The sequence below is a fragment of the Achroia grisella genome, unplaced genomic scaffold, assembly GCF_030625045.1.
Source record: "Achroia grisella isolate CSIRO2021 unplaced genomic scaffold, CSIRO_AGI_Agris_v1 utg848, whole genome shotgun sequence".
NCBI classification, from domain to species: Eukaryota; Metazoa; Arthropoda; class Insecta; order Lepidoptera; family Pyralidae; genus Achroia; species Achroia grisella.
Window position 1 is genome coordinate 113,994 of NW_026713041.1, and position 17,006 is coordinate 130,999.

Genomic DNA, 17,006 nt, shown 5'->3' on the forward strand with positions numbered 1-17,006 from the left:
TCCCACCCAAGTTCAAAGTATTCATTCCTCTTTTTAATAAAAAGTTTTAGAGTGTCTATTAGAAAGATATTATGCTAAATAACGGTGAAGTCATTAGAGGTCAATTTACTTCCATTTTATCTCATTGTAACCTATTTGGTGGTACAAACTTTTTTATACCGCCTACTGGAATTTAATTTATGAATAATAATTGTGGGGACGAAAATCACAATTTACTACTACCACCTTGGCTTGCATTGTTATTCTTCAAGGAGTCGGGGGTATCACACCTTCTTGTAACTAATACTCTACCAGCATCTCTTGACTGTCTCGGTGGTCTACCAGTTTAGCAAACCGCTTTACTTTCTATAGTCGTGAATTCGATTCCTCACACTGTACAAACATTTGTCTCACACAATACAAACATTTGTATTTATGAGCACGATTGTTTGTATTTGTCTGGGTGTTTTCTATGTATTTACAAAAAAAGTATTTCTATCCGTTGTCTAACAGATAGTACTGAGGTAATTATTCAGGGTTATTTATTTATTGTTTATATACATTCATACCTAAGAAGTATATTAACATTGTAAATATTTCCTTTAATTATTAATTAATATCTATAATTAAATATAAGCCCCAATTTAGCCCTAACATAAGATTGGGGCTACATGACGTTGTGTGTATTGTTCTTAATTGGCCAGGGGTTAATAATAGTGTAGTAAGGGGTAATATTAGTATTATTATCTCTATTACAGGATCCAGGCTTCTAATAAATGTGTGTAAATTTTTTTTACAGATGCTGGTGTGGTCTAAGCAAGACAGCTCATGGGGCGAACGTGGCAATTGCAGCTCCAGGAGAGGCGTGGTTACCAGCGAGACACACGCAAGCAGCACCCACTGACGCATACGGCACGGTTGAGTTCCAAGGAGGCCCACATCCCACTAAAGCGCAGGTATATTATATACTTCTTTTTAATCCATTTAAACAAATCTTCCACTTAGATTTTTGGAATGGCAAACAAACTGACGACCCACCAGATGGTAAGTGGTAACAACCGCCTATACCTATACATGCATTATATTTGACGGCCTCTATGGTCTAACCGTTTTGCACACCGCCTTATCTACGATGGTTGCGGGTTCGATTCCTCGCACGGTACAGACAATTGTATTCAATACATTCATTTGACTATAATTGTTTGTATCAGTTTCGGTGTATCTTATGTATGTATTTACAAAAACATATCTATGTATTTATATCGATTATCTAGTGTACAAACACAAGCTTTGCATAGCTTGGGACTAGATGGCGTTGTGTAAATTGTCCTGATGTTATTATTATTTTACATTAACAAGCGCTAAGGGCACTTTTTAATGCGACACCTGTGATATTACAGTTAATATAATAATACCTATAACACTGGTTTAATTACTGTAGTATAAGTACCATAATTTATATGAACTATATCGGTTGGGGGCCCTGTGATATAATATAGTTAGAAGCTATAACTATTACATACACCAGCTTCTCACAGTAAATTGATTGTAATAATTTTATGCATTGTAATATTCAAATACAACATCTGTTGTCATTCCAGAGAACTAAGATGCCATGCCTCTTATCCTGTAAATTCACTGCTTAATTTGCACCCTACAGACACAGTTCACAAAGCAAGCCGCTCTGCATTTGAAATAAGTGAGACAGAATTACCCACCCAGAAGACATTTTACAATCTATCTCTGTCAAACTTCTGTTTATTACCTTTGTTGTGTTTTATACCTTTTTCTAACATAGAAAACACATACATCACAGTCAATAAGTCCGAGACGGATTCAGGTGACGTAAGGTTACCAACACCATGGATTCAATATAAGAAAGGGATGCATTTACAATAATTACAACGTTGATGTTGTGTCTCCTTACCGAGCAATTGTATTATTAATGTATTTTTAAAATCAATTACATCGTGCTGAAAATATATATGTACTTAGTATTAGAAATTTCAATTCATATTTATGTCTTATGTAATGTAATGTAACTTAATATGACAATCAACCTAAATTTAAAGGCATGAAATTCATAAAATACGCTTTCTCACCGAGCGCCACTTTGGTCCTATCAAGAATATTGTGTGAGAATATGCTTGAAAGAACCAAAGTGATATGTTTTTGTTCCCGTTCTGTTGTAATTTCACTGCCATACCTCACCCTTCAACCGAAACACAATTTGCAAATAAAAACGAATGAGTAGATATAACTGAAGCAGAAGTATAAAGGCAGATGACTTTTTATGATTGATGATTTCTAATGCTTGGTATATGTATGACCTAAAGTTTATCATTTGTTACAGTATGTCCGTCTGTCCCATGACACCCGTCCCGAGCTAATAGTCCAGCTGCTGACAAGAGAGTGGGCTCTAGACAGACCTAAACTCCTGATTACAATCCAGGGTGGAAAAGCCAATTTCGATCTAAAGCCTAAATTGAAGAAGGTTTTGAGGAAAGGTCTCTTAAAAGCGGCAAAGACTACCGGTGCCTGGATTTTTACTGGAGGAACTAACACGGGTAATAAAGTTTGTTCTTGTCACCATATACTTTAAAATAAACTGAAATAAGTTCCATATAGTTATGGAACTTATTTCAGTTTATTTTAAAGTTTTGCGGCATTTTGCGGCAATAAACACTAACTTGTTCTCGTGGCAGAGCACATTAGCATCCTAGTTGTTAATCTTAAAACACTTACACATTTTCATATTTATATATATATCTCTAATCACATTATAGTATCTAAGTATTTGTAAAATTTTGGTGCTACAATCTGTTCGATTTTGAACGCATCTTGAACGATTCTCCTTACTATGATCCATTTTGTATGACATACAGGTTTACTCAATTTCTATTGTATTGGTTTATATATTCTGTATTATATACAATATGTAATTATGCCTATATGTGTGTACTACGATACAAATAAAAATGATTATCTATATATCTATGAAAATATCAAAGGTTTATCTTTAAAGTTGATTTCCAAAAACTATTAGTTGATGCAGCTTATTCTTAAGCATGCGAAATAATAAAGACTAATGAAAGAACGGACTTTATTGTATATTATATATCTATTTGTCAGGTGTAACACGTCAAGTGGGTGACGCACTACAGCTGGAGAGATCACAGCGTGCTGGCAGGGTTGTCAGCATCGGTATAGCACCGTGGGGTATCGTAGAGGGTGCTAACGAGCTCATCGGTAAAGGAAGAGATGTGCCCTACCACGCGATAGCTTCACCAAGGTAAGAATATAACATAATATTATTAATAAATTTAATGTAAGTACTATTAAATATTACTTACATATATATTATATCATATTGTGCGATTATTATTTATTTTACCTTTATATCCGCTCTATAATTTCTCTCAGTCATTCATAGCTTGACTGGAAAAAGTCTATCTTATGGGATAAGTCCGCCACTACCGTACGTTGTGTCTTTAGTTGTACACTTTTGAAAGACTCGTGGCTTTCATGATTAGTGAAAAGTCGTTATACTCAACTTATAAACAAACAATTCAATTTTATTTACTTCTATAGATAATCATGATTTTATATTGATATAATGACGTTGAACCTGTTGTATTTAATCTTATAATCTAATGAAAGTCAAATATGTGTGATTGTAATAAAATTACACACCAAAATTTTGAATACATATATTTACAGTAAATCCTTAATTACACACCCTAATTTACATAATTATGATAAGTAAAATAAATAGTTAAGTATCTTGTTTGAATGGATCTGTTGTAGTCAAGACAGTGGAAGAATTCAGACCATTCATCTGAGCGTGGAAGAGAACGTCATTGATTAGCTTCTCAGCTAATATGCTCACGTTCACAGGAAGATTGCGAAGCTTAGCAGCCACGTTGATACCTAATGAAAAAATCTATATATAGTCGATTTAATATTATCAAGTATTGAAGTGAATGAGGAGGGATCAATTCCAATTATCTAGGCAATTTTAACTTACTTATGATTTCTAAAGCTGACAATAGAAATATTTTTAAATGAAATGGCCATCAAACTGATAGAAGGTATCATAATTGTGGCTTATATATTCTACATGTGAAAAAACCACAGGAGTTCTTTTTTTATACTACGCCGGTGCCAGACATGCATACGCCACGTAGCCTATGTAGGTACTCCTGAAACGTGGGTACGGGTGTCAGTTTCATTACTAATTTCGACGTATCTTTTACGTCCATAATAACTTCATCAAAATTTAAATCAGTATTGTTGTTATTGTTAATATAATCTTTTATATTTTTTAATATGAGCAGTACTGCTTGTTATTATATTTGCAATAGTTATAAATCAAGCTTAACTGTACCAGAGGGAATATTTAGTGTGCAACAAGCTAATTAAGTCCAGTGCAGTGTTCTCATAAATGTTTCACGGTAAGCAGGCATAGAGAGCAGGTGTAGGACCTTAAAACAACTGATATTTTATTTGTTCTATAATCGTTTGAAACATTCTAAAACTTTATAATCGAGGTACTATATTCTGAAGATAGCAATTAAACCTCTACGAATAGTCGACTTCGTATAAAGTCTACCAATAACTCTCTTATATACACTGATGTTACTGAAAATCAACGACATTTGTCACACATGTCATAATGCTCAGCGGAGCCATTTTGGTGTTTAATATTTGTATTTGTTTCCTTAAATAGTAAATTATCATTACTATATTTCATTTTCTTTAACTTATATATGTTTTAATAAATACAATATCTTGTAATTAACTTTAGTTCTACGTCTAATATTAGTATATTAGCAATTATAATTAGCTCCTCACCAATAGCATCATATTCATCTCCAACCTCTGCCGTACGTTTTCCATTTTTAGTGTGTTCATCTTCAAAGGAATATTTCGATGTGGATGGACTATCTGGTACCACCATGGCATTGTACTCTATGGGATATGTCCGTGCTTCGAATGACATATCGTCAGCACCTTGACTCTCTTCTTCCTCAGATTCCTTTGAATATAAATAAATGAAAATAAAAATTACCTTTTACAAAATTTTTTTTATGTAAATGGGAATGTAAATAAATAATTTAAGGTTTTACTTCTGATTCACATAACGTGCGTCTTATAGTATATACGCAAGCTCTTGTTTATTTAAATTTGCCGAAGATAGTTAAGGTGAAAATAAATAGGCTTGGCAAAAGTTTGTCTTAGGTCTAGTCCATGTTAAAGCTCAAAATCTTGCTTATATAGGTACATGAAACAGTACCAGGAATCATGTGATCTCCAGGATATTATTTATTGATATGATTTATATTTATTACATACACTTTACTGGATATTTCAGTCCTCAGACTGAAACGCAACTTTTAAAGCAAGTTGCTCGGATGAAAAAATGTCAAACAAATATCCATAAAAAATATCAACGAACGTAATCTGAAAAAAAATCCTAACGCAAATTGGATTAGGCTATATCCTTTCTGATCACATAAAAACGGCTTTATAAATTTGATAGCAACGTGCGTTAGGAAGATTTCGATGTTTCTCTATAATCTGAACATATTACAATCAAATACCTGAGTATCAGTAATAGGATTCCATTTTATCTTATTATTAATAAATAATAGAGATGCATGCAATCTCAAAATAATTGGAACGTTGAAGAGTCCATCTTAGTCCTAATAAAAGATTTTTGTACCGTCAACGTTTTCTTAATATATTTCTGTATTCTGTTTTTGAAGTTAGAATTACTTATTAGCTTACAATTGACTTCTTTAAAAGCGCAAAGGATTTAAAAGAATAAAATTAAATAATGTAATTCTTAAATAAAATATTAGTAACAATTGTAATCACTTTGAAATACCTAACGGAAGAGTATAGTATAATATAACAAATGAAAATAATCTGATATAAACAAAAACAGTGTAAAGTGTGAAAAATTAACACCGAAAGCCGGAAGTAATCACAGTGTTGTCGCAAGAAGAATAGCAATCGGCTTAATTTTAATAACTTGCTGGCGGAACTAAACAAAAGGTCATGATCAAAAAGAGATGTGTGTCGCATAAATTCTTTAAAAATAAGTAAATACCTAAGACAACATTAATGCAATATCACCGAAATATTATTTTAAAAAGTGCATCTAAATTAGCATGAAAAGCCGTTGAACCATTTCCTGTAACAAAAGATGAGAAGGATTCTGGCAGTAATAGTGTTAATTTATTATTTGTGATCATTGCTTGAAATTCTAAGCATGCGATAATTGCAATTCCATAGAGTTGTAATCAAATATAAACCTTTTGTCAGTGTCATAATGCTTAAATTTAATTAAACGAATCGTAATTATTTTAGCTAAGCGAAGTGGAATTATAAGACACAATTGCAGTAAACACTAAACTAAACTCTTTAACATTTTTGATAAATTCTCATTTTCTTTGAAGAATATTTCAGAATTTTAAGTTTCGTGTTATATATTTCTAGTTCTGATTGCTATGTGTTTAAAGAAATTGTATTTTTTATAGATTTTATTACAATTCAAGTAATTTTTAATTGTTTCAGATCAAAATTAGCTGTACTTAACAACAGACACGCGTATTTCCTGTTAGTGGACAATGGATCGGTCGGTCGATATGGGGCTGAGATTGTCCTTCGTAGAAAACTTGAGAAGTACATTGCTGCACAGAAATTACATCCATGTAAGTATTATTTTATTCAACCTGCGATAGACGGTGTACATTGTTAATATTACAATATTCTTTTCTATCTTTTCTACCTGCCGGCCCCGTTGACTCGCACGGCGCTGATGAAACAAATTACACCGACCAATAAAAAAAACCTATTTTACAATTACAAATATTTACTACTCCATAAGATCATTTATTTCATACAAAACTTGCCCTCACAAATACAAACACAATAAAAGACACATACTAAAGGGATCAGCCATCATGGGACTTCTTCGGAAATTCATTGTATTAATATTGATTTAAGATGTAGCTCTCTTAATATTGATTGATAGCGCAAAGATTTGGACCCAATACTTATCGTTTTAGTAAATAATTAAATGATGAACAATTATTCTAAATACTAAATTGTTACTTAAACAAAGTTTAAGGTTGTAAAACGTAATATGCATGCATACTTTAATTTACATTACACATTGCTTGAATATCATTATCACGGATGGTACATTTAAAATATAACAATAGAGTTTGACTCTTATTGCAAACCAATACGGTTTGTTATAATTTATCCAGTTTAGTATTTAACCAACATTGTCCTTAAGGGGGTCTTCCTATGTGATGGGTTATATGTCTAGCTCGATTTTAGAAAATTCTATACTTATGTAGCTTTATTGCCTCCCTTTTATTAATATATTTGTTTATACAATGATAGACTTAAACAGAAATTAAGGAATAGGAGGAAAAGGAGCAACTTACTTGCAGTATTGCACTATTAAATACATTAGACCATCAATACAGTTGGTGTAAATGGCGTAAGGCTGAAGCTAATAATGAACTGGACCAATTTTCACGATTCCGCAAGTCCAAGAAGCTATCAAACCGGTTTTCGAAAATTTATCGAAAGACGAATTATTAATTCGTTGTTTAGGAGCAGAGACACAAAACAATTAAATGATGAACAATTATTCTAAATACTAAATTGTTACTTAAACAAAGTTTAAGGTTGTAAAACGTAATATGCATGCGTACTTTAATTTACATTACACATTGCTTGAATATCATTATCACGGATGGTACATTTAAAATATAACAATAGAGTTTGACTATCAAAAATCTTATTGCAAACCGTGCTTTTAAGCCTACAAATTAAAACGCCGTTTTTTTTTCCAGTTTAGTATTTAACCAACATTGTCCTTAACTTCACAACGGAAATACAGCTGTACTCTCTACAAGATTTTCCATTAATATAACCTGTATAATTTGTTAATTTATTAGGTAATTTACCTACCATACCAAATGTATCAACGAATACAAACAATGTAAACTACATTGTTGATATTCGTTGAGCATTACCTTATAACTACCCATTAAAAAGTACTTCTTAATGGGTAGTTGCAATAATAATACATAAACAGTTCTTGCTGATAAAGTTAAAATAAAATCCTATAAAAGAAAAACCACATGCACAAATTACAATAACCTTACCGCGGGTTGTTCTGTCGGAGTGGGGTCTGTTTTTACTTTAGTATTCCCCCCATCTTGATTGAATACAAACGAAAATATGTTGTAATACCATAGCTGTGGGGTGTATATTTCATCATCGTTATTCGCCTTCCGCTGACTGTCGAGCACTCTTTTGTGTTCGCGGCGCACGCATGCTCGCAAGCTCTCGATTTTTCTGAGCACATGAACTCGAGTCGCGCTCGGATCGTATTCCCGTACTAGTTCTGTTAGTTTTGAAACTGCATCGTGCCTCTTCTGTTTGTTTTTATACAGGACAGAGTGGCGGTCCCAAAGGCAGGGTTGGTCTTTGTACAGCATGATGAATTTCTTCAGTAGCTTGCGGGGGAATACAACGTTGTTTAGGTCTGTCATTTTGTTAGATCGGTGCGTTCGACAAGCGGCGCGGCGCGCAGGTCACTGAACGTGTTGGGTCAACTTGGGTCGGCTCGGAGCTACTCGAAGCCGACCGGTGCGCGCGTCGGTCGGTGCGGAGAGCGGTATGACGCGGCTCGCTCCCCTCCCACCCTGTCTGGGCGACTGTGTTCCGATGCGGTTTTACTAAAACCGCTTTTGGTGTTAGGACATGCCTCAGTAGTTAGTGATGCGAATGCTCTAATCCATTATGCCATAGAGTTTTTCTTAATCTTTATTAATTTTGGGACTTTTGTCCATTTTTGGTATGTTAATCCCATCGTACCTTAATCTTTAATACAAACAAAAAACACGTATTTAGTCAGCAAAACAAAAAAAAAGTGGATTGTACAAGAAAAAGTGCTCTCAAAATCTACTCGTAATTAGATCGTTCACCAACCTCGCGACCTCAAATGAGGGTTACAAAGTTGTAATTTGTAAATCAGTTCTTTCCTTTTTTCTATGCCTTAGGGTTGATATTGTTGATTTTGAGTACGTCAGTAGCCGAACAGCAGAAAAAATAACAATTGTGTCCAATATATAATCATTAATCGGACATACTAATCAGTGCTTACTTTACATCATTGCCAATCAAACTCTCAAAAAACTGTTAGTTTCTAACATATGTTTTTACGGAAACAAACTGAAATGTCGAACTGACGCTGATACCACTCGTTTTATTATTTAATATCGCTGCACCGCTGTATTTCATTCGTGTACAACAAAGCTAACTGCGAAACAGTACAAGCGATTTCATAAATATAAACGACACGTTAGGTTGTCAGTAATAAATTTTGGATCTAACAGGTATGGATGGATTTAAAATTATGAAATCACTAGCTGACCCGCGAAATTTCGTCTGCATCACACTTATTTGACATGATATTTCGCCAAATTTACACAATATCTTATTGAATTATAGCCTATTTGTTATTCTGATGTATAAGCTATATTACTGTAAAGTTTAATCAAAATCCGTTCAGTGGTTTTTGCGTGAAAGAGTAACAAACATCCGTACTAACAAACTTTCAGGTTTGTAATATTGGTAAGATTCTACTGGGTCTACAGGTCTAATCTGCAGCCTACCTATTTTTTGTACTTTCAGCCTACCTTTTAAACTGTAATCAAGACTAAATCGATAATAAATAAATAACAAATTCGGTTAGTTTTTTTCTTGACACAAAATATTGAGTAAAGACGTTCCCAGTATTTAATTAAAAAATGCCTATATTCGAATCGGAATTAATTTCCACAGTAGACAGGATGTTGCCACTTCAGCTAGCTAATCCTTTTGACTATAGATATTTAATGTTTATACTTCTTGCGGACTTAGTAAGTAGGTATGCAAGCTAAGCCGGAAATCGAACTTGAAATCTCACTGAGCGGAATAGAAACTCAAAACTGAAAATTTTCATTGTTATCTTTTACAATTTCATAATTTAAGGTTTGTTTGATGCCAGGTAAACATCTACATTTAGGATAAGCAAAATGTTAAATAAAAAAGAGTACATTCTTTTAATATAATGTTATAGAGCATGCAACGTCTGAGGGAACTGTCAATAGTTATGAATTTCAGAATAATAATAATATTTCAGGACAATTCATTCATTCACACAGCGCCATCTAGTCCCAAGCTAAGCAGAGCTTGTGTTATGGGCACTAGACAACTGATATAAATACATAGATACATTTTTTTTTGTAAATAAATACATATTTTACATAGAAAACACCCAGACCGATACAATCAATCATACTCATGAATACAAATGTTTGTACCGTGCGAGGAATCGAACTCACGACCATCGTATAGTAAAGCGGTGTGCTAAACTACTAGACCACCGAGGCTGTCCTATGAGAATGGAATTGAGCATTTTAAATTTCGAACTGGGAGCGTATTATGAACTCTTTAAAATCCAGTCAGTTTCCAGGCAGTTCAGTTTACGGCCTTAAACTGAATTGTTCTTTTTCGTATTATGAGGGTCCAAATTCAAACCGTATTCTGCCTGGATAGTTTGTCTCTGGCTGGTTAGTGGATTTTCTCGCGCTGCGTTCGGATACGCATACATTCGTTGCAACGTTAAGTTGAGTTTTTGTGTGTCACTTTTTGGACAAAATATTAATTAAATAAATGTAAATTAAATATAGAAAACAGTAATTAAGATTTAGAATTTGTGTAATATACAAAAATATTCCAGACAGTTTTATTGTCTTTTTTAATAATTCGGATTTATTTGTAAAAAATATTTTCATTGTAATATCCAAACGAACTTTGTAATCTACTTAAAATTCCGCGCAAAGTCTTAATTCTATTTTAATGTACAATTTAAAACTTAGCCTTTCCATGACTTTATACGCAAGTTAAATTTAATAATTCAATTATTGTGAAAAATATACCTAATGTAACGTAAGTATTCCTAACATTTTCTTAGTAATGTTTTTTTAAAATGATGCAAATATTTAACTGTTTATATTTTATATTTATAACTAAATTGTAGATCACGGACTACCTCTCGCCAACGTCGTGTATCGTACCGGTTTTGAAATATAATGGGATTTTTAAAATACATAGCATGCAAAGTGGCTTTAATAAGTCCGCCCAAGAATACCATACCAATCGCTTGTGTGAGGACGTCGCTCAACAATTAAACTCCTTAGGAAAAGGGGGTTTTAAAGACTGGAAAGGATTGTCAAGTTTAAGTGTTATAAGGTAACCATCTGAATTTTAATTTATTTCATTTAATAGGAATCATCTGAAATACATGTATCTATGCAAATATATTGAAGTATCAGTTCTACAACAGCTTTTCAGTAAATGCATACATATATAAGGTAAGATAAATGACATTAAAAAAAATATATAGTCTGTCCGTTTGTTTGTGTGAAACAGCTGGACCAAATTTGAGGGATACTTTCACTGTCATATGTAATGAGTTGTGTAAAGGAGTAACAAGTTGCTTTTATTTGATATAAATACAAAAATAGATACATTTTTTAATTAGTATATAATAAAATTATCATATCCCTTTAATTATAACTACCAATAAAAGACATAAATAATGTACCTATATCATTTATTATAAAAACAAATAATTAAAACCTTGACCTATTAACAATATTATTATTTATAAATGTTTCAATTTCTTAGTTCCACAACTAAACAACATCGGTCTTATTACAAAAAATCTGTTAAATACAAATGTTTGTTTAAACCATGCGTTCATTATGTATTCCATACAGAAATCAGTCACTCATGTCTGACCACAATTCGTCCATTTTACCAGAAAACTGAAAAGATCAAAAATAATATTAGTTCAAAGAAAAATGTATAAACTAAAAATAAATTTATTTCTATTTATCTAGGTCTTCATTATAACTATTTCATTAATATATAATATTTATTAATGTACTATTAGGCTGAAAATCAGTTTTAAATCACAAGTAGGAGTCCTATACGGAGGAAAGGAACGGCGAGATATTTTTATTGGAATGACTATTTCAAAGTCAAATGAGTGAAAAAATAACAAATAACATTTTATATATTTTTATGTGTTGTAAAAAAAATTTGCTTTAAATATTTTTAGTTAATATATTTTTAATTTAGTTAAAATATTTTTTCAACTTACAATAGAATTTTTAAAATGGAGTTTGTATTTTTGCATTTAGACCACTGTTAAATATCACTTTTAGACGAATCACGATTTAGAGATAAACTTCATTTTGTTTTAATGGTTTATTACTAGTGCTAAACAGGTTTATGTTTTTGTTCTTCTTTAGTTCTCTATAAGAGGTACATGTAGGCATCTAAATCGTGCTCTCAATGTTGTTCTTCCAGTGTGGATTGGTATAGCATTTGAGATATAAAGCATATCCTGGATCTCCTTATATCTATAATATTAATATTTATTTACAAAAAGTATTATTTCATTAAAAATACAGCACATAACTGTTAGTGCTGATAAATGCTGTTCCTAAATCTCAAGTTTAGAGCTTAGATGATGATGTTTGTAGTTTCATAATAAAATTTTGTGTAGTAATATAAGCATCTAGATGTTGCATCAGTTTCAAATGTCATGAGTAGTTCAGTTCTGGCATCCACACTGATTAATTTTTTTTGATTAATTACATAGATGAAGATTATTTGAAACATAAGAGAATAATTAATGGATAAATATTATTTGATGAGATTAATTACATGGATACAGATTATTTGAAACATATGGAGTGTTATGGTCATTTAATATTTAAGTAAATAGAGATGTATATATATATGCACACATATATTATATTAAAAAAAGATATTAAAACTTATATTATTAAACATGTCTTTTAATTTATATTTCACTTACCAATTATATTTAATGAATGGTATTGTTTTCTACAGTAATATCTCTTCTTAATTTACAATGGGGTATGTGTACAGCAGTACCCAGCATTCCAAATTCCAATTATAAAACCTAAAATATAATTAATTTAATTTAATTAATTGAGTGCCGGAGAGATATTCAGACTGCATACTTGGTTTTAATATTTTACCATATATATTATCACTATATTTTATTAATGGATTATTTGCAACAATAACAGTTGCTAATTGTATAGAAATAGATACCTTTGAATATTTATTATCTATCCTTTTCAGCATATGTATTTACGTAAACAATAAACTTGTTGACATGAACAGCAATATCACTAATACGTTGATAAATAACATAAATAATAATGCTACTATATATAGTGATTTAGTGAAATAATTACAATACATTATACCTTAGTTTCCACTGGTAGGTCTGTAAATAATTTATGACGCACCAAATCTTTATTTAGATTATAACGTTTTCTAAATTGTTCATTGTCTATATCAATAGGATTGGATTGGTCGCGTTCGGTCTTTTCACACTTCTTTTTCGTGCACACATTTCCAAAAACTCCAATACTTCGAGTTCATCACACATAATTAAAATTAAAACGAAACACAAACAATCGAAATAACTGCACAAACATGTTTTAAACATAATAAAAACTGACATAGAAATAGAAATAATATACCTTTTCTCCTATAATTGTTTTTAAACCTTCAGTGAGATCTGTCAAATGTCATAAACCAAGTGATAGCCGGTCAGTTTTCGGGCAGAAGACGTTCAGCTGTCACGTGACCGCTGACTGGCTGGCTAATAGCGTTCGTAATACGAAATCGCCAGGCAGTTCAGTTTAAGCCGTAAACTGAATGGGAATAAGAGTTCATAATACGCCCCCTGTATTGTAAAAAACAATGTTAATTTATTCTATTTCAAAAATAGAACTAGATTTATGAAGCATTAATATCACTTTTTATACTTTTTAAAGCGTACTGGTTATTTCCTTTGGGGATTTTGAATCGGATGAATCTTCTGGTAGTACGAGGGTCAAACTGAAAGTTCTTAGAAAATCAAAAACTGATTAAATTAGCAAGTTATTACCTTTATTTTATCTTTTCAAAATAGTGTCCATTCACGTCAATACATCGCTGCATCCGATAGAACCACTGAGAAAAGCACTTTGCCCACTCGTCCTTAGGGGTCTCTTTGATGGCCTTCTGAAACGTAACCACCGAATCCTCGGCGTCCATAAAACGTTTTCCTCGGAGTTTTTCTTTTATTTATTGCGGATGACCCACTAGTTCTACGTCTGAGCTCGCCAAATAATCGATCATTTGCCTGGCAGTGTGCGACGAAGCATTGTCGTGATGAAGGATCCTACTATATACTTGGCAAACAATTACCTACTGTTTTTACTAAAACAATTGTAGTAATGACTGTTCTTGCGCAACTTCGACCTCTCTTCACTGCAACTCCTCGGAAGGAAACACCCACACGACTGTCTTTTAAGATCATAACAGTAAATCCATCTTTCGTCTCCCGTAACTATGACAGAATTTGATTATATTCCGTTAAATCTTTCATGCATTTCACGGCACCAATCAACCCGACGGAGTTTTTGAGCCTCAGTGAAATTATGAGGTATCCACCGGGCACAAGGCTTCCTGACCGCCAAATGTTCATGGAGGATTTTGTGCACTTGACTCATACCAAACCTTAAGCTTGCCCGGATTTGCTGATAGGTCACTCATCTGATTTGTCAGTCCCTATCATACTATAGAAGGCCGTCCCTCACGCAAATCATCGGTGAAATTAGTGCGACCACGTTTAAACTCATTAAACCAGTTGTAAACAGTGGCACGAGACGGGGCTTCATCGTGGAAGGCCAATCGTAGTCTATCATAACTTTCTTGTTGACTTAGATGACATCGAAAGTCATAAAAAATCATCACACGAAAAATTTTCTCGTGTTGAGTTCATGATAACGTTACAGACTATTATCAATTTGCCGCCAAACCGTAAAACACATGACAAACGAATAAATTATATACTCAGTATTATTCGTAAAGAGGTCCATTTTCAAAATTTTAACATTTTTTTTTATTATATTGCTTTCAAGTAGCCAGTTCTAAAAACTTTCAGTGTAGCCCTCGTATAAGCATCGCATCAGTCAGGTCAATCCAGTTCTGATTAGTGCACTGGTTTTGGTTTCTAGATGAGACCGCATAAAGGACGGCCTAATATATATATATATGCACACATACTCATATACACATAACAATTCGAAAAACATGATAGAGTAGTAGTAGAGTATATTCTGTAATTTTAATATTAAAGTTCATTTTTTATTAATGGATTATTTACCTCGGTGGTAGTGTAGTTTAGAACACCGTACATAAACTTGTTGACAGAGTTTACATAACAATACGCTATATATAGTATAGAATAGACATAAATAATTTATGCCAAATAACACTTGCAACGTCCATAAAATATACCTTTTCAGTATATATAGTGATTTGGTGGCTTGCAAGCCCCCCTTAATAGCCATAAAAGGGATTTAAGGTGGCCCTCTATTGTGCGGTGAAATTGATAAAAATACCAATGTCTAAGAATTTTAGGTTTGGGTGTTGAAGATAAAGTATACCGTCCCTACGTACAATTACGGTTTAATTTAGTTTATGGGAGCGTAAGTAAATTAGTTTTTGTTATCAAGATACTATATATTTACCTACTACTAGCTAACCCGCGCAACTTCGTCTGCGACACGAAAGTCAAGTAAGCGCTTGACTTTTGTGATTATGTGATTATATTTCACCTAACTTACATAATACCTTTTTAAATTATGACATTTTAAATTATTAGTAACTTTTTAAGTTACTCTGATGTACTGTAAAGTTTCATCAACAACATCCATCCATACTTACAAACTTTTGCGTTTATAATATGAGCAAGATATATTTAGGTAATTGTCTTCATCCTAATTTGTACTCTATTAATATTACTATTAAATACTAAAATTTGTGAGTGAATGTTTGGGGTAATTTCCGTGACTATGGATCCGATTTTGAAATTCATAGTCCGTTTATTGAGGAAGGCTATAGGCTGAATAACACCACGCTATAACAAATAGGAACGGAGCTGTAATGAAAAATGTTGCAAGAACGATTCAGAGAGATTGTGTCAGCTGATTCTATACATATAAGAACACAAAATAATATATCAATTTCACTAATTAGTAAATAAAATTGTTTATAATTACTATCGTATTGAAATAAAGTAAAGATATTGTCAAAATAAAAATATTAAATAAGAATAGAATAGATTAGAACATCAAACAGAAATTTACAGTCGTAAGCAGTAATTACTGTTAATAATAATTAATTTATTATCAATTGATTAATCAATACAATCAGTATTAATCATTTTATTGGCGATGAAAAGTATATATTAATCAATGCATTAATTTAGTAAATATTAATAATAATTATATTTCTATAGGTATTGTACCCAAAACACTTAAAAATTCTCTGCAAACACTTGTATTAGTGTTCTCTACAAAATTCTCTATTTGCCTTGCGCTATTTGTTTTAAAATTGTCTTCCTCAATAGTAACAACATAATCAACATCACATAGCGCAACCTCTTCCACTTGGCTATGGCCCGTGTATATATTACCTTATTTATTTTAAACCAGATAAAAGAAGACAAAAGAATAGAAATATAATAATAATAAGAACTCATTTAAACGATAATAAAAAGAACAACTGTCAAAATAAAAAAATATATCCTACTAAAAGCAGCTTTAACTGTACCAGCTATCTCTTATGAACATCAGAAAGTGCTTAACTTAATTTAACGATACATTTACGACTATACCTAAATAAAAACATAAAATTTGTACAAGAAAAGTAACCCCAAAAAGTTTAGAACTCGGTTTCGTTTTGAGCTCAAAATTGAAACTGGCAATAAGATTATCCTGTTGTCAATTATCTGAAACCTACGAACACAAACTACTAGCCAACCTTTCAATTATTTCGGGCACGATCTG

The 17,006-nt window shown here is 32.2% G+C and overlaps 1 protein-coding gene across 1 annotated transcript in view; it reads left to right on the forward strand.

Moving 5' to 3' along the window:
• The window catches only part of LOC131852393 (transient receptor potential cation channel trpm), a 118,557-nt gene that overhangs the window by 26,553 nt on the left and 74,998 nt on the right, over window positions 1–17,006 (forward strand). Inside the window, exons 3-6 of the mRNA XM_059203068.1 lie at window positions 779–935; window positions 2,333–2,546; window positions 3,112–3,271; window positions 6,562–6,698. Coding sequence (XP_059059051.1) covers window positions 779–935; window positions 2,333–2,546; window positions 3,112–3,271; window positions 6,562–6,698 — 668 coding nt within the window. The remainder of the gene's footprint in view (window positions 1–778; window positions 936–2,332; window positions 2,547–3,111; window positions 3,272–6,561; window positions 6,699–17,006) is intronic.